At 38.6% G+C, this 26,097-nt stretch overlaps 2 protein-coding genes across 17 annotated transcripts in view; one reads left to right on the top strand and one right to left on the bottom strand.

The window, feature by feature from the left end:
• Positions 1 to 10,667, top strand: part of PLA2G7 (phospholipase A2 group VII) — a 65,167-nt gene extending 54,500 nt beyond the window's left edge. For all 13 annotated transcript variants that reach the window (XM_074237110.1, XM_074237121.1, XM_074237112.1 and 10 more), the window contains 4 exons: positions 2,109 to 2,200; positions 4,779 to 4,949; positions 8,573 to 8,721; positions 9,445 to 10,667. In XM_074237110.1, the coding sequence (XP_074093211.1) occupies positions 2,109 to 2,200; positions 4,779 to 4,949; positions 8,573 to 8,721; positions 9,445 to 9,557 (525 nt within the window). In that variant the 3' untranslated portion in view covers positions 9,558 to 10,667. The remainder of the gene's footprint in view (positions 1 to 2,108; positions 2,201 to 4,778; positions 4,950 to 8,572; positions 8,722 to 9,444) is intronic.
• Positions 10,668 to 15,599: 4,932 nt separating this feature from the next.
• TDRD6 (tudor domain containing 6) lies at positions 15,600 to 25,919 on the bottom strand. 4 transcript variants are annotated; one of them, XM_074237106.1, is made up of 5 exons: positions 19,554 to 25,918; positions 18,343 to 18,467; positions 17,647 to 17,736; positions 16,364 to 16,427; positions 15,600 to 15,869 (listed from the first exon to the last, which is right to left on the bottom strand). In XM_074237106.1, exons 1-5 carry the CDS (start codon positions 25,552 to 25,554, stop codon positions 15,805 to 15,807), a joined length of 6,345 nt encoding a protein of 2,114 aa, XP_074093207.1. In that variant the 5' UTR covers positions 25,555 to 25,918; the 3' UTR covers positions 15,600 to 15,804. The 4 variants fall into 4 exon arrangements, with proteins under 4 accessions (XP_074093207.1, XP_074093208.1, XP_074093210.1 ...); XM_074237107.1 differs by lacking the exon at positions 16,364 to 16,427 and having other exon boundaries at positions 19,554 to 25,919; XM_074237108.1 differs by lacking the exons at positions 16,364 to 16,427; positions 17,647 to 17,736 and having other exon boundaries at positions 15,784 to 15,869; positions 19,554 to 25,919.
• Between the last annotated feature and the right edge of the window lie 178 nt (positions 25,920 to 26,097).

Genomic DNA, 26,097 nt, shown 5'->3' with positions numbered 1-26,097 from the left:
TCTCATAATAGATATTTAAACAGTACTTGCACACTCAGCTTATACTAGGAACCTGATGAATTGGATTGAATTAGAAGTAAGTGCATTATACAAATGCAAGGGCAGGAAATAGAATTCTGGGACCAGTTAGCTATTTTGTAAATTGTTTGAAGGGAAATATATGGAAAGCTGAAAATCAGATTATGGATCTTTTCCCCTAGAGTTAGTAATAAAAACCTTCAGCTTTCTGAATGACATGATCAGACCTGTGTTTTAGGATGATGATTGTGGCAGCTCTCTGAAGGACAGAGTATAGAGTGTGTGGGACCTCAAAATGGAGAGTCTAATTAATAATAGTCAGGGTTTGAGTTGTCATCCTGAACCAACAGGAAACATGTAGACATGTAAATGGAAAGAAGGTAATAGATCATGTGAAAATGGAAATCTAAGGTTTGGCAACTAATTAGATTAGAAAGGAGGTGCAGTAGAAGGGAAAATAAAGTGAAAATTCAGAGATGACTCCAAGTTTACAAATCTTGGTGGTGATAGTCAAGACTATAATGCCTTCCCTTAACAGAAAAAGGGAAATTAGGAGGAAGTTTGAGTTTAAGGTAGAAAGTAATTTCAGTTTATAGTAAGAGTAGATAATTTTCATTTTTAATAAATTTAGATAATTTTAATTAAATAAAAATTTTCACATTCAAATAAATTTGGAAGTTGACAAATTCATTTGTCAGTAAGTTCTAATAATTTCAGCTAAGTTGGAGACACAAGTGAGATACTTTGATGGAAAAAACCAATAAACAATTAAAGATGGTGTACTTGAGCTCAAAGGAAAGATAAGGGCAGGGGCATACATCTGAGTTCAGTTGGTTTTTAAATTAATCATGTCTGACTCTTTGTGATCTCATCTGGGACTTTCTTGGCAATGAAGAAAGGTATCTTCAGTGTCTGAACTGAGCCTTGAAGGAAAACCAAGGGCAATGAGAGGCAGAGGCATGAGAAGGGTGATTACATGGGGGACATGTAGTTATGGAAGATCAAGGAACAGCAAGTAAAATAATTAAAGGGAAATAATATGAACTACATTGAAAAAAACCAGGTTGGAGCAAGACTGTGCAGGGTTTTAAATTCCAAAGTGAAGAGTTGGTATTTGAGCCTAAAAGCAATTAAAAGCTACTGAAGATTCTTGAATGGGGGATGGGAGGGTTGCATGGTAACACCTTTACTTTATGAAAATGATTTTAGCATCTATCTGAGAATAGATAGTTGAGGAATTGTTCATTTTTCAGTTAAAATGAACTCCTTGTGACCTAATTTGGGGTTTTCCTGGTTTCCCATTTCCTTCTCTATCTCATTTTACAGATGAGGAAATTGAGGCAAACAAAGTTAAGTGATTTGCTCAGGGTAACACAGATAGCAAGTGTCTGAGGTTCTGAGGTCAGACTTTAACTCACTAAGAGAAATCTTCCTGACTCCAGGTCTGGCACTCTATCCAGTGTACCACCCAATAGTCCAGATTGCTGAGGGAAGAGAATCAGTTTGAATGAATATGGGGGCTGTGAGAGAAGAGCAAGATCTGGAAGTGAGAGATGTGGAGACAGAATCAATAAACATTGGAAACTGATAAGATATGGTGGTGAGAGAGAATAATATTTTCCTGTTAATAGATACCACCTTCCATCACCTTCCATCTGGGCAATTATATATGGATTGTGTTGCCTTCATCAAAAATAAGGAAATGTGAGAAGGGAAAAGGGTGTGTACAGTGTGTGTGTGTGTGTGTGTGTGTGTGTGTGTGTGTGTGTTGGGGGGAGAAGGAATAGATGGAATCTTACATTATGATTCAAAGTTAAATGTAAGCTAGCATCTAGGAAAGTATTACACCTTATTATAGATATTTGGGATAATTATTGAACTCATGGGAAGCTTTAGAGATGAAATCACTAAATAAGTTGAAGTAAGAAAGTAAAAGCAGATCAGGTATTCTCATAAGTCTTCAATTTTTTTAATTCTAATAAGAAATCAAGTTGATGCTTATTCAATGAATGATTTTATGAGTATGATATAATGAAGTCATACTTCAATGACATCTTATAAAAGCTGTTTCTATCATGCTTTCTGCACAGGGTACTATTGATGAAAATAAAATAGCAGTAATGGGACATTCCTTTGGTGGAGCCACAACTATTCAGTCTCTCAGTCAAGACCAAAGATTCAAGTAAGGAAATAAAACAAGAAGGCAATGTTGGGTTTTTTTAATGGTATGATTTAATTTTAATTATCATGCAAGGGATAAAGTTTTGTAGTCTTTATTCAGTGCTCTATGGAAAGCATCCTGAACAGGGGTTTCTTTATGTAGCCCATTCTTATGTACCCTAAAAATGTTGTTCAGCATTCTTTCTTAACTTTCTCTGCTGTTTAACCCAGGGAATAGTTCATCCTTAATGTTATTTGTTCTTTGGTTTTAGAATGAATGAGGGGTGAGAAAGAGTAATCTAATGCTTATCTTATACATGTATATTTAAAATTTTAAAACACTTTATATTTTAAAGTTGGGGAGGCATGGGGGTTATAGGGTATTTAAATTTGAGTTAACAAGAACTGAGTTCCAATTCTACTTAGATTAGTTCAGCAACCCTTAGGAAGGAATTTAACCAATTTTACTTCAGTTTCTTCATCTATAAAATGAGGGAGTTGAACTTTGTAGCCTCCAAGAGGCCCCTTCAAATCTCTATAATCCATGACAGTAAGTTGGATTTGTGCTTGTAGATGGACTCAATTGAGTCCATCCAGTTAACTCTATCTAGGTTCCAGACAGTTTGTAGGTCAGAATTCTTTTAAATCTATAGTTAATGAGCTCCCCTCCCCCAATGTGTTTTACTTTTATTTTTTAATGGTGAGCTAGTTCACATTCAATTCATAATAATGGGATTTAAATAGTCATGCAAATAAAGTAAATGATAAAGCATTTCTCTTCTGTCCCCCAAACTTTGAATCACATCTCTCACAAGTACACCCACATTCATTGGAAAGGCTACTTTTGTAAGGGCATCCATGAAAGGGACAACTTAAACCTTCAAACTGCAAACCTATGGTGTCTTCCACTGATGTCACTGGCACATTGCTTTCCTCACTGCTCTCCACTGTGTGTTGAGCTCTGCTATTCTCTAACAAGAATGACTTTCCACTTTTCTCCTCTAAATGTTGCTCTTTGTGGCCCTCTGCCAGCTTCAGTTGACCATGAACTCTATTTTTGGTTATCTACTACCTTGTACAAGACAAGTAGGGATTCTGTGGTTACAGCTTTTTTCCTCAGGGGGTTCTGACTGATAAGCTTTACCCCAACATGAGAAAGGCCAATTCTGTCTGGTTTTTTTTCTTTCTCCTTATGTGATTTAGCTCTAGTCCCTAAGAAAACACTTCAAAACCAGAATTTGCAACTCACTTAAGTCCTTCAATCTATTGGTCCTATGTAATGAGGTAAGCCTCATCCTTGCAGAGAAGGCTGCATTCATCCTCACCATCCTCAATAAGTGAAACTTGTTTCAATGAGTTTCTCAACTAGGTTCCTCTCAGTCATTGGTTAATGAAAATCTCCTCAGTCTGCACCAGAAAGGACAGGATCTTATGCTCAAATCACATCTACTTTTTGACTTTTTGTTAGATTTTTCTGTTCCCTGTTTTTCAAAAATCTTCAGAAGTCTTCTCAACTAGATTATATCAGCTTGGACTATCTTTCCCTGAATCTCTCAGTTAAACTGTGTCACCTAACAAATGGCCAGAAGCCCAGTTTAGGATTTATCATATTACTTAGAAGTAAATTTCCCCATTTACTTAATCGGGAAGGGATTGAAAAACAGCCAGGTAAGAAAACGGTTTTAATTTCAGTTCAGTTCTCTCTTCTTCAGCAACTGCCATGCTAGCTAGAAAATTCTAAAGAGTTGTTCAGTGCAGATAGTTAACTTATTGGGCTTGACTGTAGAATAGACATACAATATTTTCTGAGGGGCTTCTTCTCCCATCAATATATCACAGTCTTTCCTGTCTAACTTATTTTGCAAATGAGGAAACTAAATCTCAGTTTTCAGTCAGTCAAAGTCAGGATCAAGCTACAATATTAACTTCATACTCTTTCCTGTAAACACCAATCCATTCAGATAAAGGGATGGGTCCCCTACAGAGTCAATTGCACATTTAATGTATGTATTCTCAATAACAGTTCTTTTCCTTAAAAATCACCTCAATATTCACAGATTCTCATTATGGATAGTAAAATTTCCATCAACTATTTTCAATCCTATAATGGTTTCTCAATGAAAATTATTTATTTTAATGCTTAAAAGACCTTTTCTAAAAGATGAAGATGATTGTGAACTAGGAATCAAGATATTAGGATTCTTCCTTTCAGCTCTACCACTAACTTAAAGATCCTTGGACAAATCACCAAATCAATATCTCCTATAAAATATGAAGGATGAGAGAATTCCGAGGTCCCTCCTAGCTTTTTTTCAGAATTGATAATTGTGTGAATAAATATGTTAATTGTGAATAGTTATGAATTCTATAAATGCTAATGATTCAAGCCATGACATGGTTTGATTAGCCCGAAGAGGGAGGTAAGCTTCTATCTCCCAATTACAAAGTAAATAATAATGTATCTTACTAAATGTAACACCAATGTCATTAAAATCACACTTGTTTCCTAACACTAAGACCATAATGGAATTCTGAACTGACTCTTGTTCATTAAGGTGTAAAATCTTGTACTTGTTTTATTGTCAATCAAATATTCCCAGATGTGGTATTGCCCTGGATGCATGGATGGTTCCTTTAAGTGATGAATTGTACAGTAGAGTTCCCCAACCTCTCTTCTTTATCAATTCTGAAAGATTCCAGACTGCAGAAAATGTCATGAAAATGAGAAAATTCTACTTACCTGATAGAGAAAGAAAAATGATTACAATTAAGTAAGTATTAAAGAAAAATGATCATGATAAAGTAATTACTAAACAGTTTTATTTGATTTCATATAACAGAAAACTTTAAACTTGGGAGGGAAAAACAAAAATGTAAAACTTTTAAGTTACATTGATAACCATAGCAGAATTCTAGTATTTTACCAGTTGTTAAGACTCCATCTTTTGTTGATTAAGGGAAAAGATAAAAGAAAAAATCAAGATCTAGATGCTTTTAGAAGTAAATATAAATTTTTGTAATACAAATTACATTTTGCATTAAGATATATTTTATTCTGAATGTTATTCTGAATGATACCCAGATTAGATAGGTACCTAAACATTTTTATTGTCTAGTCATTTTTTCAGTCATTTTTGACTCTTTATGATTCCTTTTTTGTGGTTTTCTTGGCAAAGATTCTGGCGGGATTTGCCATTTCCTTCTCCAGCTCATTTTACAGATGAGGAAACTGAGGCAAACTGGGGCAAGTGACTTTTCCATGGTCATACTGCCAGTGAGTGTCTTAAGGTTTAATTTGACCTCAGATCTTCTTGACTCCAGGGCCCAACATTTGTTCCACTTAGCTGTCATCTGTCATCTATCTAGATGTTAACCATTAGATTATAGTAGACATTTATTTGGGTTTTATCAAATTTAATCTAATATATAGTATCACCCTATATTTTCAATAGAAAATGATAGTTAAGGAAACTATTTTCCCCAATGAAATAATTATAAAGGAGTATTAAAATGTTAAAGAAGCCCACAAAAATAAAACTTATTTCATGTATCAGAATCATAGGATGAAAGGTCACATGGTGTATATATATATATATATATATATATGGATAACCTAGCATCACATGTTAGTAACCACAAACTCTTTGTGTCACTAGGAAATTCTCCTAAAACTACCCAGAACAAATGCGATTCAGCATTAGGACTTTTCCTCAGCTCTATATACCAATTAAATCATGGACCAAAGAAGGAAGAAAAAGAAGAAAAATGCACAAAATAATAGATGCACAAAAAATAGAGAGTACTTAGAAGTCATCATATATCCTTCCCCACTCTCCTGCTACCACTTCCATTTTGCAGATAAGGATACTGAATCCCAGGGATTAATTGATCTGTACCAGGTCACATAGCTACTTATTAACTGAAAAAGAACCAGGTCTCCTAATTCCATGTTCACTATTTTCCCAGGAAATCACACAGGCTATCCAGACAGAAGCAAATGTACCAGAGAAAAGCCATGTGTAAGGGCCATGAACTCTCACTGAGTCCTATTTCCTAGTATAGCAATAATACCATCTCAATTGTACCTAATTTTAAAGACTGTTATGGAAATTGTAATCCACAGAAATATAGATCTCTTTAAATTGAACAGTTGGATTAGAGGGAAGATGGCAGCAGGATGCATTCTGAACAGTTAGATTAGAGGAAAGATGGCAGGATGCATTCTGATTATAATAGTAAGTAATTCTAAGGGCTAATTTAGCCTTGGTCTTCATCTCTTGGTGAATCTATAGCATGTTGAGAGGTAAGATTGAGATCAACAAAGAAATAAATATCTGAGATGAGCCAGGAATCTTGGTGAAATGCCAAGGCTACAAAAAAACCTTCTGGCAAAAGTACAAGCAAATATTCATGTGACAGTTTAGCCAATGTTCAAAGCAGGAAGACTCCTATTCAAGAACGGAATGGAGAAGAGGTCTCTAATTTAGCTCCTCTAATTCTCAATTTTTCTAGGAAATAGAGACCAAAAACATCTAACTGAGCAGGCCAAATGACTGCCTTCAATGTACAAGCCTGCATTTCAGTAATAAAGCAATGTTAACAATGGAGACAATTCTTTTTGAAATTGTCGGACCCATGGATATCACATTTTGAGATTTTAAATAGTTCTTTAATTAGCATACTTCCCTTTTGGTATAAAGTTGCCTTCTATAGGTCCAAGTAAATGTTTAGGGGTAGGTTATTTTGTTTTTTTTTCCTGCCTAATTTATTTGGTAGGTGATCTTTGAAATGAATTTTGAAGAAACTTAAAAGGTACTGCTTCCACAGTTATTATCATTATATGGGAGCTAGGTGGCACAGTGGATAGAGGCTTTGGAGTCAGGAGGAATTCTAATTCTGCCTCAGACATTTGACATTTACTAGCTGTGTGACCTTGGGGCAAGTCTCTTAGCCCTAACTGCCTGACATCCAGGGCCATCTCCAATTGTCCTGATTCATATATGGCCACTGGACTGAGATGGTTCTGAAGGAGAAAGTGAGGCTGGTGAATTAGTATAGTATCCCCTCATTCAAATCCAATTCATGTGCTAGTCATGGTATCACCTTCCTGATGTCATGGCCTTCTTTGAGAATGAAGGACAACATCCCATATTGTTATTAGAAATGCTCTCTCTTCAGCATCATCCTGGTTATCTTTTAGGTACAAGGGAAAAATTTTTTTTCAGGATATAGTAATTATTTGACTGCTTTCCAGGGCCATGTCTAGAACTTTGATCTCCTAAATTTTAGACTCTATCATACTGTGTGCTACCACACTCTTTGATCATTACATTTAGCTTGTCAAGATGCCATTGAATAAGTTTATAATATAGTGTGGGTATTTCAGTTCTTTCAGAGGGAAACATTTTATTGCAACATATATCTGCAGGTCAGAGCATTTTGAGTTTTCTCAAAGGGGAGCTAAGGTTTACATTCAGTCATTCTAATTTTCTCATCCCTTATGAACAAAGGCATTTATTATCTATTTATCTATCTGTCTGTCTCTATCACCTGTTTTTCTCTCATCTATCATTTCTATCATTTATCATCTAATATCTATCTACCTCTCTATCTTTCTGTCCTTCTGCCAGTCTTTTTAATCTATTGTCTATCAATCTATCAATCAAATGATCAATCGATCTATGCCTGTGTCTCTTTAGCTGTCTGTTCCCCTATCAGCAGCTAGATGATGAAGTGGATAGTGTGCTGGGCCTGAAGTTAGGAAGATATGAGTTAAATCCTGCCTCAGACACTTTCTAGCTGTATGTACTTGGATAAGTCACTTAATTTCTGTCTACTTCAGTTTCCTCATATATAAAATGGAAATAATAGTACCTACATCCCAAGGTGGTTGTGAGGATCAGGTGAAGTTTTTGTAAACCATCTAACAGAGTACCTGGTGTATAGTAGGTGGTTAATAAATGTATGCTCCTTCTCCCCCACCTTTCAAGATTGAATTTCCTATTTTTTTCTCTGCCTGGCCAGATATAAGGAGTTGACTCATTAACTCACTACTGAATGAGCCAGGAGCTCCAATTGGTTTCATCTGAGGACATAAGTTTAAGCCAGTACAGCTCAGAACTGGCAAGCTCAGGAGTCTGCCATCCTCAGAAGATCACAGGCAGGTCTCCCCACATCCCCCCCCCCCAACCAAAGGCACTTGTTTTGACACAACTATGGTTATGAAATCCAGTAGCTGAGAACATCAGATTCATAATTTGGGTCTCACTTGGACCATGCTGTCAGTCAGAGTTATGTAGCAATCATTACATTACCTTAACATGCTGCACAATTAATTCACATGAGTTCTCCTCTTCTACCATGTAATCATTTCTCTGTCTTTTTTCCCATCCAGGGGATCAGTCCATCAGAACTTTCCTGACTTTACTTTTGTGACTGGTAAAATAATTGGATACATATTCACATTAAAAGGACAGATTGATTCAAATGTAGCCATTGATCTAAGCAACAAGGCTTCATTAGCTTTCTTGCAAAAGCATTTAGGTAAGAAACTTGTAGGCTCCTTCATAAAATAAGTCAGTACTTAACATCCAACTGGGGTAACCTATTTTCAAGTTTCTCTAGAGAAGTTCTCTTTGAAAAACCCCTGATATTTAGTTTAAAATTTCAAGTCAAGATTGAAATGAAAGAAGATTTTTTTAGCAACACATTAAAATTTTGTATGCCATGATTCATTTTACTGTGCTTATGTGTCACTGATATATGTGAAATGTGGCAATGCCCATATTAAACTATATTATTCCATAGAATGTCATATAGTACAATATACACACATACAACACACAGATACCCCCACACATACACCAGATGCATTCACATCAAAGAGTTTCCTTTGCAGATGAAATCACAGGTCTGGAGAGGAAGAGATAAAGACAAACAGACCAACCTATGATCACAGTATAGCAGCATTTTTAATATAGGCTTTCTCACATAGCATAGAAATTAATTTCTTAAGGCAAAAAATTATATTGGGGTTAATGCATATGCAGGGTCTACTGAAAACTGAGTTCCTTGTACCATCTCCCCGCAGAATAGCAGCTATCCACTATCATAACTTCCTAAACCCACTTGGTTTGTGAGTTTTCTTGAAATAATTCTTCCCTCAAATTTTTCAGAGTATTTCTCCTCAAAAATTGTTAGTCATTAATTAATACCTTCAACTCCCTAATCAAAAATTTGTGCACATTTGTATTTTTTTTTCCCCAGGTCTTCAGAGAAATTTTAATCAATGGGACCATTTAATTGAAGGTGAAGATGTAAACCTCATTCGAGATAGCAATGCTGATAGAATTACACATCACACTGAGCACCTGGAATAAAGAAATGTGCAGTGTCAGCCAACTCATTTAAAAAAAAACTAAATTATATTTCACTGAAACCATATTTTTTTTCTTGAACTATTGCCCACTACAATTTTAAAATATAGACTATGCTATAATCATCAGTTAAGATTCATCTTGATTAAAATAGCTGTTTATTATGCTTAAATTCCAAGGAGTCCAGTATGCAAAACCCATAGCAGCCTGTATTTTTATTTCATTTTTTGGAGTGTTAATGTTTTAAAATATTGTCACACACATTTCTGCATTGTCAGCATTTTCTTTTTTAATGAAGGCTAATTCAAGTGGCAATTAGCATTCCTCTTAAGAGTTCAGCAAAGCAACAGCAAAGACCATGTGCAAAAATAATTTGGATTTATAATATCTTGCTTATCAGGAAAGAAAGGGAGCAAGACAAAGGAATAGAGGTGTGGTATTCATTCTTCCTTTAACATTTCAGAAATAGGGCACTAAACAGCTTTGAATCAAGGATAAGAGAGAAAGTACCACCAAATAAATATCTGCCCCAGACACCCCAGATGGTTGCCCTGCTCCCACACTAATGATCATCTGATAAAAGAGTCAAAGGAGATAGGAATATGAAATGTAGGAGGAAAGAAATCTAGTAGCTTTTTCTACATCCCAGATAACTTAATTCTCTATCCATTGTTCCACCTTGAAGATAGAGAGGGATGTTGGAGACCAGTGTCCAATGCTTATTTAATGAGTCTGGGAGCCCTTCCACCTTTTCATTGACCCTCCCATTTCTTTTATCTTAAAATTTTAGCATTCTTTTCTTTTAAATTTTGAATTCCAGATTCCCTCCTATCTCTTCCCCATCCAGTGAAAAGGCAAGCAGTATAAAACTTTTACATATAAAATTATGTAAACTGGGGCACCTAGATGGCACAATGGGTAGAGTACCATCCCTGGAGTCAGGAGTTCAAATCTGACTTCAGACATTTAATAATTGCCTAGTTGTGTGACCTTGGAAAAGTCACTTAACCCCATTGCCTTAAATAAATACATTTTTTAAAATTATGCAAACCATATTTCAGTACTAGTCATTTTGCCAAAAAAAGCAACAAATAAAACTATAATTTGTAACAATCTCTCTCTGAATGTGGGTAGAATTTTTTTTATTATGAGTCCTTTGGAATTGTCTTTGATCACTGTATTGATCAAAAGAGTCAATTCTTTCATAGTTGATAATCATTAAAACCTTGATATTTCTGTTGCCAGTGATCTCCTGGTTCTTCATACTGTACTTTGTACCAATTCATTTAGAACATGCCATTGGTTTTTTTTTTTCTGAAAACACCTACTTCATAATTTCTCCTAGCATATAGAATTCCTTCACAATCTTGTGCCACAATGTCCCCAATTGAGGATCATCCCCTCAATTTCCAATCCTGTATCATAACAAAAAGAGCTATTATATTTTTGTACACATTGGTCTTTTTCAGTTTTCTTTGATTTCTTTGGGGTACAAACCTAGCAGTAGTATTGCTGGGTTCCAAATTATTCTCCAGAATGGTTAGACTAGTTCACAGTGTTACCAATAATAGTGCATTAGTTAATCTATTTTCCTGAGTTCCCTATATACTTGAGAAATAAGTTTATCAAGAAACTTGTAAATTTTTTTACATTCTTTTTTGGTCTATGGTACCTTTTTAAGCAAAATATGGTTTACTTGATTATCCCTTTATGTATTTTTTAGGTTTTTGCAAGGCAACAGGGTTAAGTGACTTGTCTAAGGTCACACAGCTAGGTAATAAATGTCTGGGGTCAAATTTGAACTCAGGACCTCCTGACTCCAGACCCTGTGCTCTATTCACTGCACCACCTAGCTGCCCCCTTGATTATCTGTGTGTCTTTCACTCCCATGTCTCCTGAATACAACATATTGTTGGATCCTGATTTCCCATTCATTTTGCTAACAGTTTCTATTTCATGATTTAGCTCATCCCATTCACATTCATAATGATCACTATCTATATTTCCTCCTACCCCATTTCCCTTTTTCTTTTTATTCTGTCCTTCCACAAATATCTGTTTGTTTCCAACCACTGCCTCCCCCATTTGGTGCTCACTTTAATCACCTACCCCTCCATATCATTTATCCATTTCCCCTCTTATCTCCCCATTGGTCAAGATAGATTTCTATACCCAACTGAATGTTTGTGTTTGTGTGTGTGTGTGTGTGTGTGTGAATATTTGCCCAATTCAGTCTCTCCTTTTCCTCCTTCTCCCAGTACATCACTCTTTCTTAGACATTTTGTGAAGATTATTCCAACATAATCAACTCACACTTGTTCTGACTATAAGACTCCTCTTGAATGCCCTAATAATAATAATAATAATGTTCTAAGGAATTATATGTATCATTTTCCATCTAGAAATGTAAATAGTTTAATTCCATTAATTACGTATGATTACTCCTTTCATGTTTACCTTTTTATTCTCAAGTCTTTTGTTGGAAGTCAAATTTTCTATTCAGTTCTGGAATGTTTTGCAGTGTTCTATTTCATTACATACTCATCGCCCCCCCCCCCCAAAAGATTATAGTCTATTTTGCTGAGTAGGTTATTCTTGATTGTAATCTTAACTCTTTTGCTTTCCTGAATATCATATTCCAAGCTGTCAAAGTTGCTATATGTTGATTTTGATTATGGCCCCACAGTATTTGAATTGTTTCTTTCTAGTTGTTTGCAATACTTCCTCCTTGACCCGGGAGTTCTGGAATCTGGGAGTTTTCATTTTGAGATTTCTTTCAGGGGTTGATTGGTAGATTCTTTCAATTTTTATTTAACTTCTAGATCTAAGTTATCACAGCAGTTTTCTTTACATTTTGGATTCTGGGCTCTCTTTTTTTAAATCATGACTTTACTAACTAATCTAATAATTCTTCATTTGTCTCTCCATCTATTTTGCAGGTTACATTTTCTTTTTTTAATCCTTTATTTTTTTACCTGATATCTTACAGAGTCATTAGTTTTCAATTCCTCAATTCTAGTTTTTAAGGAATTATCTTCTTCTGTCAGCTTTTCTTTCTTCTTTTCCACTTGGCAAATTCTGTTTTTTTAAGTAGTTTTCTTTAGTGAATTTTTGTACCTCCTTTTCCATTTGGCCTATTCTGTTTTTAAAGTTCTTTTCTTAAGTGAATTTTTGTCCTTTTACCATTAGTCCAATGCCGTTTTTTAAGATTATTTTCTTCAGTATTTATTGTGGCTATTTTATGATTGTTAATTCTCTTTTCCCAATTTTCTTGCATTAATCATTTCTTTTAATTTTTCTACTCTAACACATTCTATGATCTTGACCTACTTAGCATTTATTTTGAGGCTTTGCTTGTAGCTATTTTCATAATATTTTCTTCTGAATTTACTTCTTGGTATTCTCTGTCACAGTAGTAACTTTTCATTGTCAGATACTTTTATTATACATATTCTGAGTATATTTCTTGACTTAGAACTTTATGTTGAGCTCTGCTCACCTGGGAGTGGGGAAACATTGTGTCAGGCTTCATCAGTCTTTTTCATCCTTCTGTTTTCAGAGTGGGCTCTGGGGGTCTATAAGTTTCTGCCACTTTCAAAGTGGTGTTATCCTGGGAGAAGGGCAGCTCGGTAGCATAGGGACTAGAGCACTGACCTTGTAGTTAGGAGGACAGGAGTTCAAACCCAGCCTCAGATATTTGCCACTTACTAGCTATGTGACCTTGGGAAAGTCACTTAACTCACTTAACCTGGATGCCTTGCATCCAGGATCATTTCTAGTCATTCTGATGCATATCTAGCTACCAGACCCAGATGATTCTGGAGAAAGTGAAGTTGGGGACTTAGTGCAGTATCCCTCACTCCACGAGCTTGTCATGGCATCTCCTCCCCTGATATCATGGTTTTCAAGAAATAAGGACAAACATCATCAATCTGGGACAGATATGGTCACTACTTTCCTGATCTGTGCTCAGCTCATTTACCCAGAAAGGGCCTCTGCTGTCCACAGCTACAAATTCCAGTGCTTCTCTTAGTCCTGAACCATGATCAGAACCACTGCTCTCTTCCAATAACAAGCAACCTTCTCTGCCTATGAGTTATGGGCACTAAAGTTGCCAATCTGTGCCAACCACACCCAATGCCCTATAATTTCTAACTAGTTTTCTGACCCCCTTACCAACCCTGGGTTGAGCATCCTGAAATTGCTGCTACCACAGCACCCTGCTCTAAGGTCCTACTGATGCTCCTATCACATTCTAGGTTTGATTCCATCCTGGTGATACAATTGCTCCAAAGACTCCTAAGGTACTGTAGGCTGAAAAAATGTCTCCCAGGGATCTTTTGCTGCTCCAAAATTTGAGACATTATTTTAAATTTATTTTGAGGGAAATGTCGAGATTTCAACTGGGTCCTGGTCTATAATCCACCATCTTGGCTCCCTAATGCTCTTTCTATTATATCATCCTACACTAAGATCATTTACTTTTGAAGACATTTAAAATACCCATTAATTCATGCACAATTCACATTTTTGGGCTAAACAGTAAATCATCTCAAAAGTATTCAGTGCTCAGCACCTTATCTATCATAAACAGCAAAATTTAAGGTAAGTTTTTGTTCCTTTTTTTTAATCAACTGACAGTTTCTACTAGAACACACTATAGGGAACACAAATTGTAATGGAATTTATTTTTGTGGTTTTAAGAACTTGTTTTAGCTTTTTTTGTTACAATAGATCTAAAGTACCTTTCTTACAAGTCATGAGAACCATAGGGCACACCAAGATTCTACATTGCCAAGTCAAGGAAAAATTTTATGTTGAACTATCACATATCTTAATTTTAAAGGGTAGTATATGCACAGCATACTTATGAAACAAAATGCCAGAGAAACACTATACTGGAGAAAGTTCAATTAATATATTTGAGTTCCAACTATATTACTATTTAGGAGCTTCTTTCCTAATTTCAAGTGTTTGTGTGACTAAAATGAATTTTAGGTAATCAGAGAGGAGGAGCGCTAGCATTAAAGGATGAACTGAGAAAGACTTCTTGCAGATGGGATTTTAGATGGTTTCAAGGAAACCAGGAGATTAAGAAAAGTGAGAGTATTCCGGGCAAGGGGAACAGTTAAGAAGTAATGAATCAGGAGTTTCTTGTGGAACAGGTGTTCAGATAATAAAGGGGGTGGAACAGTGTAAGGGTTAAAAAAAAATTAGGTAGCATACTCCCTTTCTCTTTCACAGAATCACATTCCAGTTGTAATGATCCTGCAGTTGTAGGGGCAAAAATCTCTGCTCCATTCATCACTTGGACTCTTTAAGTCCTAGAACCTCTCTGAACATAAGAGTAGTACTTGACCTAGTCTATCATTGGACTTTAACACAAAACCTTTCCAATATTGATGGCTAAATCTCAAAGTTAACTAGAAACTTATATGCCTTCAAAAAATAAACCCCCTTTAAACTACAAAATCTATAGAAAATCATGTACAGAAGACAAAATTTAATAGCAGAGAGACATATAGGTTAGATATAAAGAAAAATTTCCCAAACAATCAGAGCTCCGCAAAGGTAAAAATGGGCTGCCTCCCAAATGACTACTGAAGTGGGAATTATTACACCCTTTTTTTTGATGTGGAGAGATAAGATAGTTTCAGGAATAAGTTAAATCCAACTATTTCTCTAAATATATCATTAAGATTTAAAAAGGCAACCTACACAACCAACTTCTTTTAAGGATAAATTTTATTCAGTCTTATCATACATACTCAAATTCAAACAAGTGGTCAATTATTTATTCAACAGAATATTCACCAGAAAGACAAAACTTCCAAATAAAGTAGAGCTAGTACCAACAAATGAGACCCTTCTGAAGTAGTATCACATAATATACACAGGCTATGTATAGAATTCTCTGTCATAAATATTTTTCCCCTAATTTATATATACTATATTTACATATATTCATTTTCTATATTTTGACTAATATGGAAGACACAAATATTCCATGTCAATGGTAAAGACTATTATTCAGATTTAACGGGAGATGTTGCAAATTCTTTATTTACATAGATGGCACCACAAAATACCATAGATATATTCAGTCTGAGATTTGTTAATTTTTTTTAAATCATCTTCCAAAATGGTAAGTTCTTCTTGAGAATATGAGCCCACAATTTTTCTGCTGCTCTGAATCTTGTAAACAAGATGCCACACATTCAGGAACTATTTCATGATTTCTGGGCAACATCTAAGGTTCCACGTTTAAATCACCTCCAGATCGTTTTTCTAAAACCAGAGGGGTAAAACCTAAAGCTGAGAGAGCAGAAACAACGAAAATATTATTTGTACAGATGCTGTTTCATTCCTAGATCAATTTTAGGGTTAGATTATTTTAATTGCAGGAATTATACAGAACTGGTGAATGTTCCATTTGCTTTTAATCTTTGTGGTAAGATTGAGATGTGAGATAAAAGTCATTAATATTTACATGAATCTGTTAGATGTCTTTTGAGAAAAAACAAGCCAGAACACCTACTCAAACTACACCTTGTTCTCAATTAATTAAATATCCTATCTCATTTATGCCTAACACCAAAAGCAAGTAGCCTAAATCAATCTATACAATTAAAGAGAAAAAAATCCAATGCAATGCGTATTTGACTACTACTACTAAGCCATTTTAGCTAAAGTATTTAATCTTTAGTATTTAGAACAAGAAATCAAACCATTTTACCTTTTTCTTAGAGGCAAGAGTGATATCAGCTGTGTTTAAGATTAACCCTCAAAAATCAGTGTCTCAAAGTTACCTTTAATAGCAGTGTCATCTGTTGAGTTTAAGTAAAAATCTTTTTCCAATGCTTGATATATACCCTATCAAAACAAAGCCCAGAGTTAACTACCCACAACAGGATATATATAAAATGATTAAAATAAGTTGGGAGTGGAAGTAGGAGAGAGGGTGTGAAAAACAAAAAAGAAAAAGATACAAAATACCTGATAGGATTAAAATGAATTTAAATGAGAGTGTTCAAACACTTAGTGTTCTAAATAATTCATATGTCCAATCTAGAAGTATTAAACTGAGTAGTTCTTTCTAGTTTAAAAGAATTATGATGAAATTATATAGGGAGAACCAACAATAAAGATTTCATGACAGAAACCAAAGATTATCAATCACAAGTACTTCATCCACCTAAAAAGGTGAACTTTAAATTACTAGGTCAATGGAGGTTGGTTGAATACACATTCTAGATAAGGGGGACCTCCTTAAACACACTTTTAGCTCAAAAGTTTCCTCAAGAGATGACTTTCCAAAAATATGTTTAATATAGTGGTACCTTTGCTCAAAACTGAAGATTTTTTTAAATGAAACCTAGAAAATTTTACTGTGATGAAGCCCACTTGCCACCTCACACATCCATGCATCACACAGGATATAAACAGGATATAAACACAAATGTAGAAACCTGTCTAATTGCTGAAAGAAATGCTTTATTTCTCAGAGTGGGAGTTAGGAGGTATGTAGTCAAACTAAGCCAAGTCCCCAGATATTGCATCTCACTAGATTTTTCTAGTTGGTTAGTTTTTGTTTCCTTTAAAGTTTTCTTCTTAAATGAGTTAAGCATTTATTTGACAATGTGAGACAAAAATTTTGTTTAGTAAAACCAAAAGTTATTACTTTATTTTTAGGGTTTTTTAATTTTTAATTTTATTTATTTGTTTCTTTAAGGCAACGGGCTTAAGTGACTTGCCCAAGGTGACACAGCTAGGCAATTATTAGATGTCTGAAGACATATTTGAGCTCAGGTACTCATGACTCCAGGGCCAGTGCTCTAGCCATTGTGCCACCTAGCTGCCCCTAAAGGTTACTACTTTAAGTCTAGATAGAACATTAGTTTTCTAATAAAACATCAAGATTTCTTTCATAAAGATCTATATAATTTAGTCTTAAAATTATATTCCACTTAAAATTTCAAGTCTAGGGACTAAAGTCTGAGGCTTAACAAATGGAGGTAAACATGCTATACTTTAATGTATTGGTAAAGGACTTCCTGATCATCTTACAATAATAAAACTTTATAATCTGTACCTCAGATGGACTGGTATTCAATTTAGGTATTCCATTCCAGACATTTTCTGGATTCACTATTTCTTCCATGCCATTTGAAAGATTCAGAACCTTAGAAAGACAACAATGAGCTTTTTTTTTAGACAAGACCCAAATGAAAATTTAAATTGTAGTAAAATGATCTCATGGCACCTAGAATGATCAGATCCCAAATGTTAAAGTATCTATTATTTGCTGATTTAAAGGAGGTATCAATTACCTCCAATTTTTTATTAATGGAAAATAAATTATTTTGGTGAAATTAACAGAACATTTTCCAAATAAAACAAATGAAATGCTCAGGGAGATTTCTTTTTGCTTTTATATTTACTGTCATGTGAATAAGTGAATATTTTCTGTGTAAACCCTGGAAATGCTTCCTCCCCCTTTTTCTTTAGAAAGAGGAAAGCAAATTTCTTATGTTTTTCATCTAATATTAGAGAATAATAAAATAAAAACAACTTTATTGCTAGAGTAATTTCTTAAAGTCATTCTAGGGAAGCTGTGCCAGCTTAGCCAGAGAAATAACCAAGTACTGATCTTATTTCATAAACTACATAACAAAAGACATTTTCTACTGAAGTAGAATTTCTCTATAAAAGACTTCCTTTTAATGCCATTTAATTTTTCTTAGCACTTCAAAAATTATTTGACCTAAAACATTTAAATCCAATTTACCTTGGTACCTTCATCGGCTATTTCCAAAATCTGACACTCAGACCATGTATTCCTCAGACTTGACCAGACAACACATTTCGAACCAATGGTGAATCCTTCTAGAGTATAAGTATTCTCAATTTGAGCTACAAAATTCAAAAAGAGTTAAACTTTCTTGTCCATACCTTCCTTGCTGAATTCTTTAGATCCCAGTTTTTCAAAGCATTTTCTAAAACTGTCTTTACTCTATTCCTTGATGGATTAAAAAAAAAATAGGTTCTGTGAATTTGTTCCTGCCCCTTTCCCTTCTTTTATTCTCCCATCATCCTCACCTTTTGGTCATAATGAGAGCATTGTCAACAAATAACCAATCAGAGATTGGGAGTATACTCAAGAGTATGCGGGCAGATGACAGACAAAATTTTAGCACTTCAAAAATCCAAATGACAATGAAAGTTAGAAGCTTGTCATTTTCTATAACCATGCCACTAGCCTAACCAGAACAGAAAATGTCAGATTATCTTAAAGGAAAGGATGAATTGAGTTTTCAATTTTTACAGTTTTATATTTCTGACTTTATAAATCTTTATAAATTTTTTTCTTTTATTCAGGACAAACCCTCTAAAATTCTAGGCTTCCTAAGTTCATAGGAAAACTAAAAACACAACAGTTGGCATAACTAAATTTTAAACATCCTAACATGATAATGAATAAGGAAAAGTATTAAAAATTAAGCCAGGCAACAAAATGAGACTGTTAGAAATGTCAGATATTTAGAATACCATAACTCTTAAATTTTAAAATCACTGTTTGAGGAAATTGAGTCTCTACCCATCAGTGTATAAAGGTATACAACTCAATGTATAACTCTTAAGCAGCTTAAACATGTCTCTATAAGTAAACATTTGACAAATATACATGCTGATGTAAGATTTCAAGTTATGAGGGTAATCTTAACTAATCTTTAGGAATTAAGATGACTTCAATTCCATAAAGTTCCATTTTATTAGGAATGTTTCCTAATAGATAGCTTAAACAAACCCTGCTCATCCTCCTACCCCCTGACCCTTATAAATTTGTCATTGCTTTGTATCTTCCACACAAATTTAAAAAAAAAAACAGCTTTGAGATTCAGCACTTCCTAGTTTAAGAAATTCAGACCCTGAAGGAATGAATTATATACATCACTAACTTCAGTAAAATGTAGTGAGAAGGAAAAAAAAAGTTCATACCTGAAGCATGGTCTGTTAAAGTATTCCCATGGTTTTCTTCTGTTTTTATTTCTTCTTCGGGGAGCAAGTGAGTCAAAGATTCAACAGAAAGTCTGGTTTTGTATTCTGTAAACACTTCTTTGTACAAGTTATGTGCGGTCTCAGTTTTAGAATGTATTTTGCATCTGCCAAAGGGTTTTAGGTGATTTGGTTCTCCAGGATCATCTGAACAAAGAGTTTCCTGGGACTTCTGACTTGCCTTTGAAAAGGGGTGAGTCTCCTTATCTAGAGACAGAGGTTCTAGTTCTAGCTGTTTCGATTTAGAATCATTTGAAGGTGGGACTGTAAACTGTTGCAGGGTCACTTTTGAGTCACATCCCTGGGAAAGCTGGGCCATGGGAGGTTCCAGGTCTAGCTCTTTTGTCTCCTCACCACCAGCTAAGGAAAGCTGTAATTCAATGGACTCCAGTTCTAAGAACTCTTTTGATTCTTCCAGTGAGAAGGGCACTTCAAGGGAATCCAGGTCTAACATTTCCTTTGTCTCGATTCGTGGCAGCAGGGTTTCTAATCCTATAATCAGCTTTTTGCCACTACCAAACTTGACTTTTTCGGCCAAAGAGCACTCTACCCTACTGTCTACAGTGCTGCTTTTGTTAGACTGCCCCACTGCAGGCACAAAAGGAGTAACAGCTTCATTTTCAAAAACAGGACTTGGCTTGGTTTCAACACGGTTTAATCCACTGCTTACACAGAAACTAGCTCCCTGTGGTTTCATATAGAGTAAGCCATCTTGTGCAACTTTGCTAGTCTTATTTCTACCATCAAAGCTGAGAGGCATAGGGGTATCTGCTTCCCTCTGTTTATTTTCACATAAAGTCTTTGGGAATTCCTCATCAGTTGTACAGAACTGATTGGAAAATTTCAGCATTTTCTCATTGAGGTTTTCACCTTCATACTTTAATTGAACCACTGCCAGTGGTATGTCACAAACATCCTTTTTGACTTCTAAAATAGTAAGCTCTAAAACACCTTCTGTAGCGATTTCATAAAAATAGTCATTTTCTTCAAAAGAACATACACCTTCTAAAATACTATATCCTGACAGACAACAAGGGAAACACTGCATGTTAACATTTAGGAGATCGCCAGGGATATTCCAGAGCGCATTTCTGCCAAAATTTACAACATTTCCAAAGTCCACGAACCTGACTGATATCAGGTCTCCCTCCAGCACATCAGTAACAAGTCCCCTATAAAAACGCCCATCTTCACTGTATTTAACAATACAGGCCACACCTGACTGAATAACTGAAATGCAATCTACACAGACTGCTGCCTTTTCCCCAGCAGCCTGGACCTGGGGATCCAAGCAGTCAAGGACTTTTGTGTCAGCAAACTGACACCAAAAATACTCTGGCCCATCAATCACAGTAGCGTAGACTTTTATATTTTTTACTTCTGGATGGTACCAATTGAGCAATTTAAAATTTGTTTTGCCAGGATCTTTAAGGGATTCCTCAGGAGGAAGAGGAATAGGGGGAAGAGGAAGGGGCGGCAAAGGAGGGGGAGGGGGAGGGGGAGGAGGAGGGGGATCTAATAGAGTCTCTGGATTGGTACTCATATTTACCTGAGCAGAAGTTTCTACTTGTGATTTCGTACTAGATATAAATTTGTTCATCATATCTTCTGATATTACACCCTGCTCATCTGTAAGTAAAACATCCCACTTGTCTTCAGATTTCATGACAAATTCACAATTTATCTGAGCCTCACCTGTTCTCTCTGAAAAGTAAAGCTCTTGACATTGGTTTTTAGTTGGCAGGATATGAAGCCCACCTAGAGTACAGTGAATGCTCATCCCTGGAATTAAAGCATTCACTTTTTGAAGCTTGCTTAACTTGGCAACGTTGACCACTGAAGTGTTCCCATAGTCTATGAACTGTACAGTGACAAGATCGCCAGACCGCTCTTTGACTACGGCCCGATACTTTAAATCATCCTCTGGAAAAACTGCACATATCAAGTCTCCCTTTTCCAGACGCTGTTCAGCAAAACATTCACGTCTTGTTTTATCATTATTTAACTTCTCTGAAATACTTGCAAGTTCATCCTCATCATCAGCTAATTGAATATAAAAGTCTGTTAGATCATTAATATGCGAAACATATACCTTAGTTTTAAAACCAGGCATAATAGTCTTCTGAGGTAGATCACAAAATTTAAGTGACAAGTCCTTATTTCTCTCTAAGTCTTGTGAAGAATGCTGCACCGGATTCTCTACTATTCTGTCAGGTGGGTGGGACACTTGATTATTTTGACTTCCCACAGATTCCTGATAATTAGTTAACAAGCCTAGCTTGGTTGAACTTTGTAAGTTTTTTAATTCCTTGCATGCTAGACTGATTTTAGGTTTGCATGATTCTCCCTGGATCTCTGATGTACATAATTTGTTGGCTGATTTGCTGGAATATCCAGCAAGTAATTTCCTATTTTCACTTTTTGCTTCTTTTAGAGTTTCAGCTGGAGAGAGCAAATCTTCATTTTCTCCTTTCTTTGATCCTTTGTAACCTAGTAAACCCAACTTCTCATTTATTTTAGCATTAATCTGAACACCACTATCATACAATTCAATAATCAACCTTCCATCTGGATCTTTTGCTACAACTAAAGCCTTCAGCGATTTGTCTAGTACAGCTTCTTCAAACCAACTTGCAATTTCTTTAGGAGTATTATCACAGACATCAGACAAAGAACATTTCACAGCTTGCATGGGTAAAAGTAAGAGATCATAGGTGTCATCTGGGATGGGAAGCAAGTCTTCATCTGTAACCACGTGAACATTCCCAAAGTCAACAAAGAAAACTGTGTTTGGTTCTTTGCCTGTAACTATTCCTCTATACCAATTCTGGTCACTATATTTTGCAAGGCACAAGATCCCAGGGCTTGAGGATGTTTTTGAATGTTGTAAGACTTGGCTTAATCGACAGATATCACTCGACAGCTGCTCTAGCACGCCTGAGCTTCGTGCAAGCTGACAATAAAAGGTCCAAGGTCCATCAACATGTGTTACAAAAACGGCTTCTTCACTTCCAATTTTGATATCATGTGTGGAATAATAGTAGGAATGGAGCTTCATGGAGGATACCAGAGGTTTCTGAAGTCTAACTTCTCTTGCAGACCCGATTTCTGTTAGGTAGCGGCAAGCACTCTGAAAAGGTGTTAGTAAGTCTACTATGTTAAAGAGTTCTTCATGATTTATTGCTGCAAGGGCAAAAATCGTGCATTTCAACTCCAGATTATCTTCCCAGGCATTATCTACAAATTCTTTAAATGCTCGAATTGCTCTTTCATCCCAAAAAAGGGGATTTTGACCAGCTGGTTGAATTAAATTATAAAGGCTGCATCTAAAAGCTTGAGCCTTTAACTTTAAAAATTCATCATTGATTGTACAGACATCCTTCATAGCGACAACCTCTTTATTTCCATAGTCCACAAATATTACTTTGGCATGGTCGGTAGAAAGAGTTCCACTAATAACCAAAGCTCTGGACCATTTCCCATTAATAGTACGCTTGGCCAAGCAAGCTGGACTGATTCCCTGGTATGGAGTAGCAGAATTCTTGCAAAAATCCTGAATTTTACACATTAGGGTTCTAAGACCTTGGAGATTTCTGGTCAGTTGGCACCAGAAATATCCCGGGCTTTTGATGTAAGACACTTTGACTTCTACTGTGCTCCCAACTTCTAACTGACCTGTACAGGAAGAGCCCGGCTTAATTTCCAAATAATTTTGTACTAGCGTAGAATAGACGGGCCTGTTTCTTGTTTTCTCTGTTGACTGCCCGACTGCTTCACTGAAAGAGCTTTTTGAAAGAACTGTTCTGTCAGTCACAACCTCTGACACTGGAGGCTTCTCATCTTTCTTTTCCCACTGCCCGGTACCAACTTTCTTGGTAGAAGGCATTCTGTTACAGTCAGCAGTGAGTTCATTTGGAATTTGCTCCGGGGAAAGGGCAGGCGGTCCGATGTCCATCATCTCAAATTCTTGATATCTGGCATATCCAGCTTGGGCAATCAATTTGCTTACATTTTCTTCCCCGGGTCTGGATTCGTCAAGGATTTCAATGACATACTGGCTGTCCTGCTTATCAAGAACATGAATGACCAACTCCTTGTGCAGTACAGTTTTTTTGAAATAGGAAATGGCTTCTCTGCTCCAGCTTTCTCCAAAGGGCCATATATCGGCTAGACAGCACTTCAGAGCCACCGCGGGCAGCTGCCTGAACTGAGGAAGCAGCGTTTTTACATCCTGGCAGCCCACTGTCTCGGTATTGCCCCGGTCGACAAAGCGCACTTCCACGCTCTTGTCCCCCACCAATCTGGCGACCACAGCCCGGTAATAGCCCTGCTCTTTCCACTTGGCACAACAGAGGTGGTCGGGCACAAGCTGCGGGGCTAGCCCGTCCGGCTTTCTCGAGGAGTAGAAGTTGCACATGCTCCTCATTAACTTGCCAAAGGGCCTGCTGTGTTTTCTCAGCCGGATCCAAAACTCGGAGGGATCTTTCACAAACTCGACCTGGGCATCATAGAACGAATTGGCCTTGAGGCGCACGGTTTTCAGGGTCGGGGGGGACGGGTCGCCTTCCACCCCTTCCTCGGATTCGGACTCCTTCCCTTCCTCCTCCTCCACGCCCGGGCTCTGGAGGAGCCGGTCGGCCAGGCAGCAGGACTGGACCCCGAAGGCGCAGTTGAGGTTGATCCCGTCTTCTCCATAGAGGGTGACGTAATACACGTGTTCAAAGGAACTGTAAAATTCGATCTTGGCGTTGACAGCCTGAGCCAGGATCAGGGCCTTGAGGTCTCCTACCTGGGACCGAGACCAGCCCCGCCCGCCGTCCCAGAGTCCGTACAGGGCGCAGGGGTAGGTGACCACGGGCATTCGGAAGTACTCGGGCAGCAGATACCTCAGGCTGCCGCGGCTCACCAGCTCCTTCCTCCCGTAGTCCACATGCAGCACTTGGGCGCAGCGCTGCGGCCGGAAGTTCTCCAGCAGCTGCGCGCGGTACCACTGTCCGTCCAGGCCGCAGGCCGCGCAGGGGGAGCCCGGCTTGTCGGGGTTCTCCTCCCGCTCCTCCCAGCCGCTGCTTCTGCCGCTCTGGTCCCCGGTACCTGCGGTCCGATAGGCGTGGGCCATGCTGTCCGACAGCCGGCGGATCTCCTGCGAGAGGCTGCGGAGCTGGCAGTGGATGCGGTGCGGGTGGCAGACCTGGGTCACCACCACGGGTTCCGTGACGCCCAGCTGCAGCTGCGGGTAGAAGTAGTCCAGGAGCTGCGGGGGCTCCTGCTTGGGCAGGGCCCGCGGGAGGAGGCTCGAGGCCCCAGTGGCGTTGATGTAGCGCTTCAGCAGGGAGCGGAAGAGGCCGTCGGGCACCTGGCGGGCCAGGCCCAGCTCCTGCATCTGCTGGAAGACGGCGGGCACCTCCAGCAGCACCAGGCGCTGGGGGAGCAGCACGTCCTGCACCCGGCCCTGCGCCTCCTTGCCTTGGAGGCGGCCCAGGAAGTCCACGGCGCCGCGGGACCACTGCTGGGGCTCCCCGCCGCCGCCGCCGCCGCCCCCGAGCGGCACCAGGCCGCTCAGCACGCAGCCCAGGACCTCCGAGGGCAGGTGGAAGAACTCGTTGCGGCCGGGCGCAAGGGCGGCCGAGTTGGCGGTGACCGTGCGGCCTTCGTCCAGGAGGAAGACCCGGCACTCCTGGGCCTGGCGGCTGACCACGCGGCAGCGGTGCCAGCGGGGCCCCAGCTGCACAAGGCAGAGCTCGCCGGGGCTGGCGGCCGGCAGGGCCCGGGTCCGGGCCGCCACGGCCGCCGCCTGGATGTCGTGGCCCAGGCGCACGTACTCCTCCCGCCGGTCGCCCACCAGCCCCCACAGCTGCACGGGGATCACCTCCGGGTGCACATCCACGAAGGAGACGCGCAGGGTGATGGGGGCGCCGGGGCTGGGCAGGCCGGGCGTGGAGCACATGGCCGGGGAGGCGGCGAGGGCAGTCACGGAAGCGGAGGGGGGCGGCTTCTCCCCCAAGCCCAGCGGGCGTCGGACACCGGGTAGCACACGCGCTGAGTCGGGTCCCCCGACGGCCAAGTCCCTGGGAGGAACGTGCCGCGAACCTGGACGGCAAGTGGGCGACCTAAAGCCCAGGGCAGGGACGCGGGGGAAACTTGTTTAAAAACCAACGGGGAACCGCTTCCCTCGCGCCTGGCCCCGCCTCGCCTGCCCCCGCGCCCGGCCCGGGACAGCCTGCTCGCGAGGGGCCCTCCCGAGCCCTCCCGCGGCGGGCAGCACCCGCGACGCGACGCGAAGCGAACTGCCGGAACGCAGACTAACCGCTTCGGCCCCTGCAAGCCCTTTATATAGTGCCCGAGCCTGGGCGTGAATGAGTGCCCGGCTTCCGGCGGGCGCGAGTGCAAGGACCTGATTGGCCCACGCGCGGGGGCGGGGATGTGGGGGCGGGGGGCGGGGCATGCAGGCTCCGAGCGGAGGGCAAAGGGGGTGGAGAATGCACTTCTG

Source organism: Macrotis lagotis, chromosome 5, assembly GCF_037893015.1.
Source record: "Macrotis lagotis isolate mMagLag1 chromosome 5, bilby.v1.9.chrom.fasta, whole genome shotgun sequence".
In the NCBI taxonomy this organism is placed as follows: domain Eukaryota; kingdom Metazoa; phylum Chordata; class Mammalia; order Peramelemorphia; family Peramelidae; genus Macrotis; species Macrotis lagotis.
Note: the sequence above shows the minus strand (reverse complement) of the source record. Positions and strands in the feature narration are given on the sequence as shown.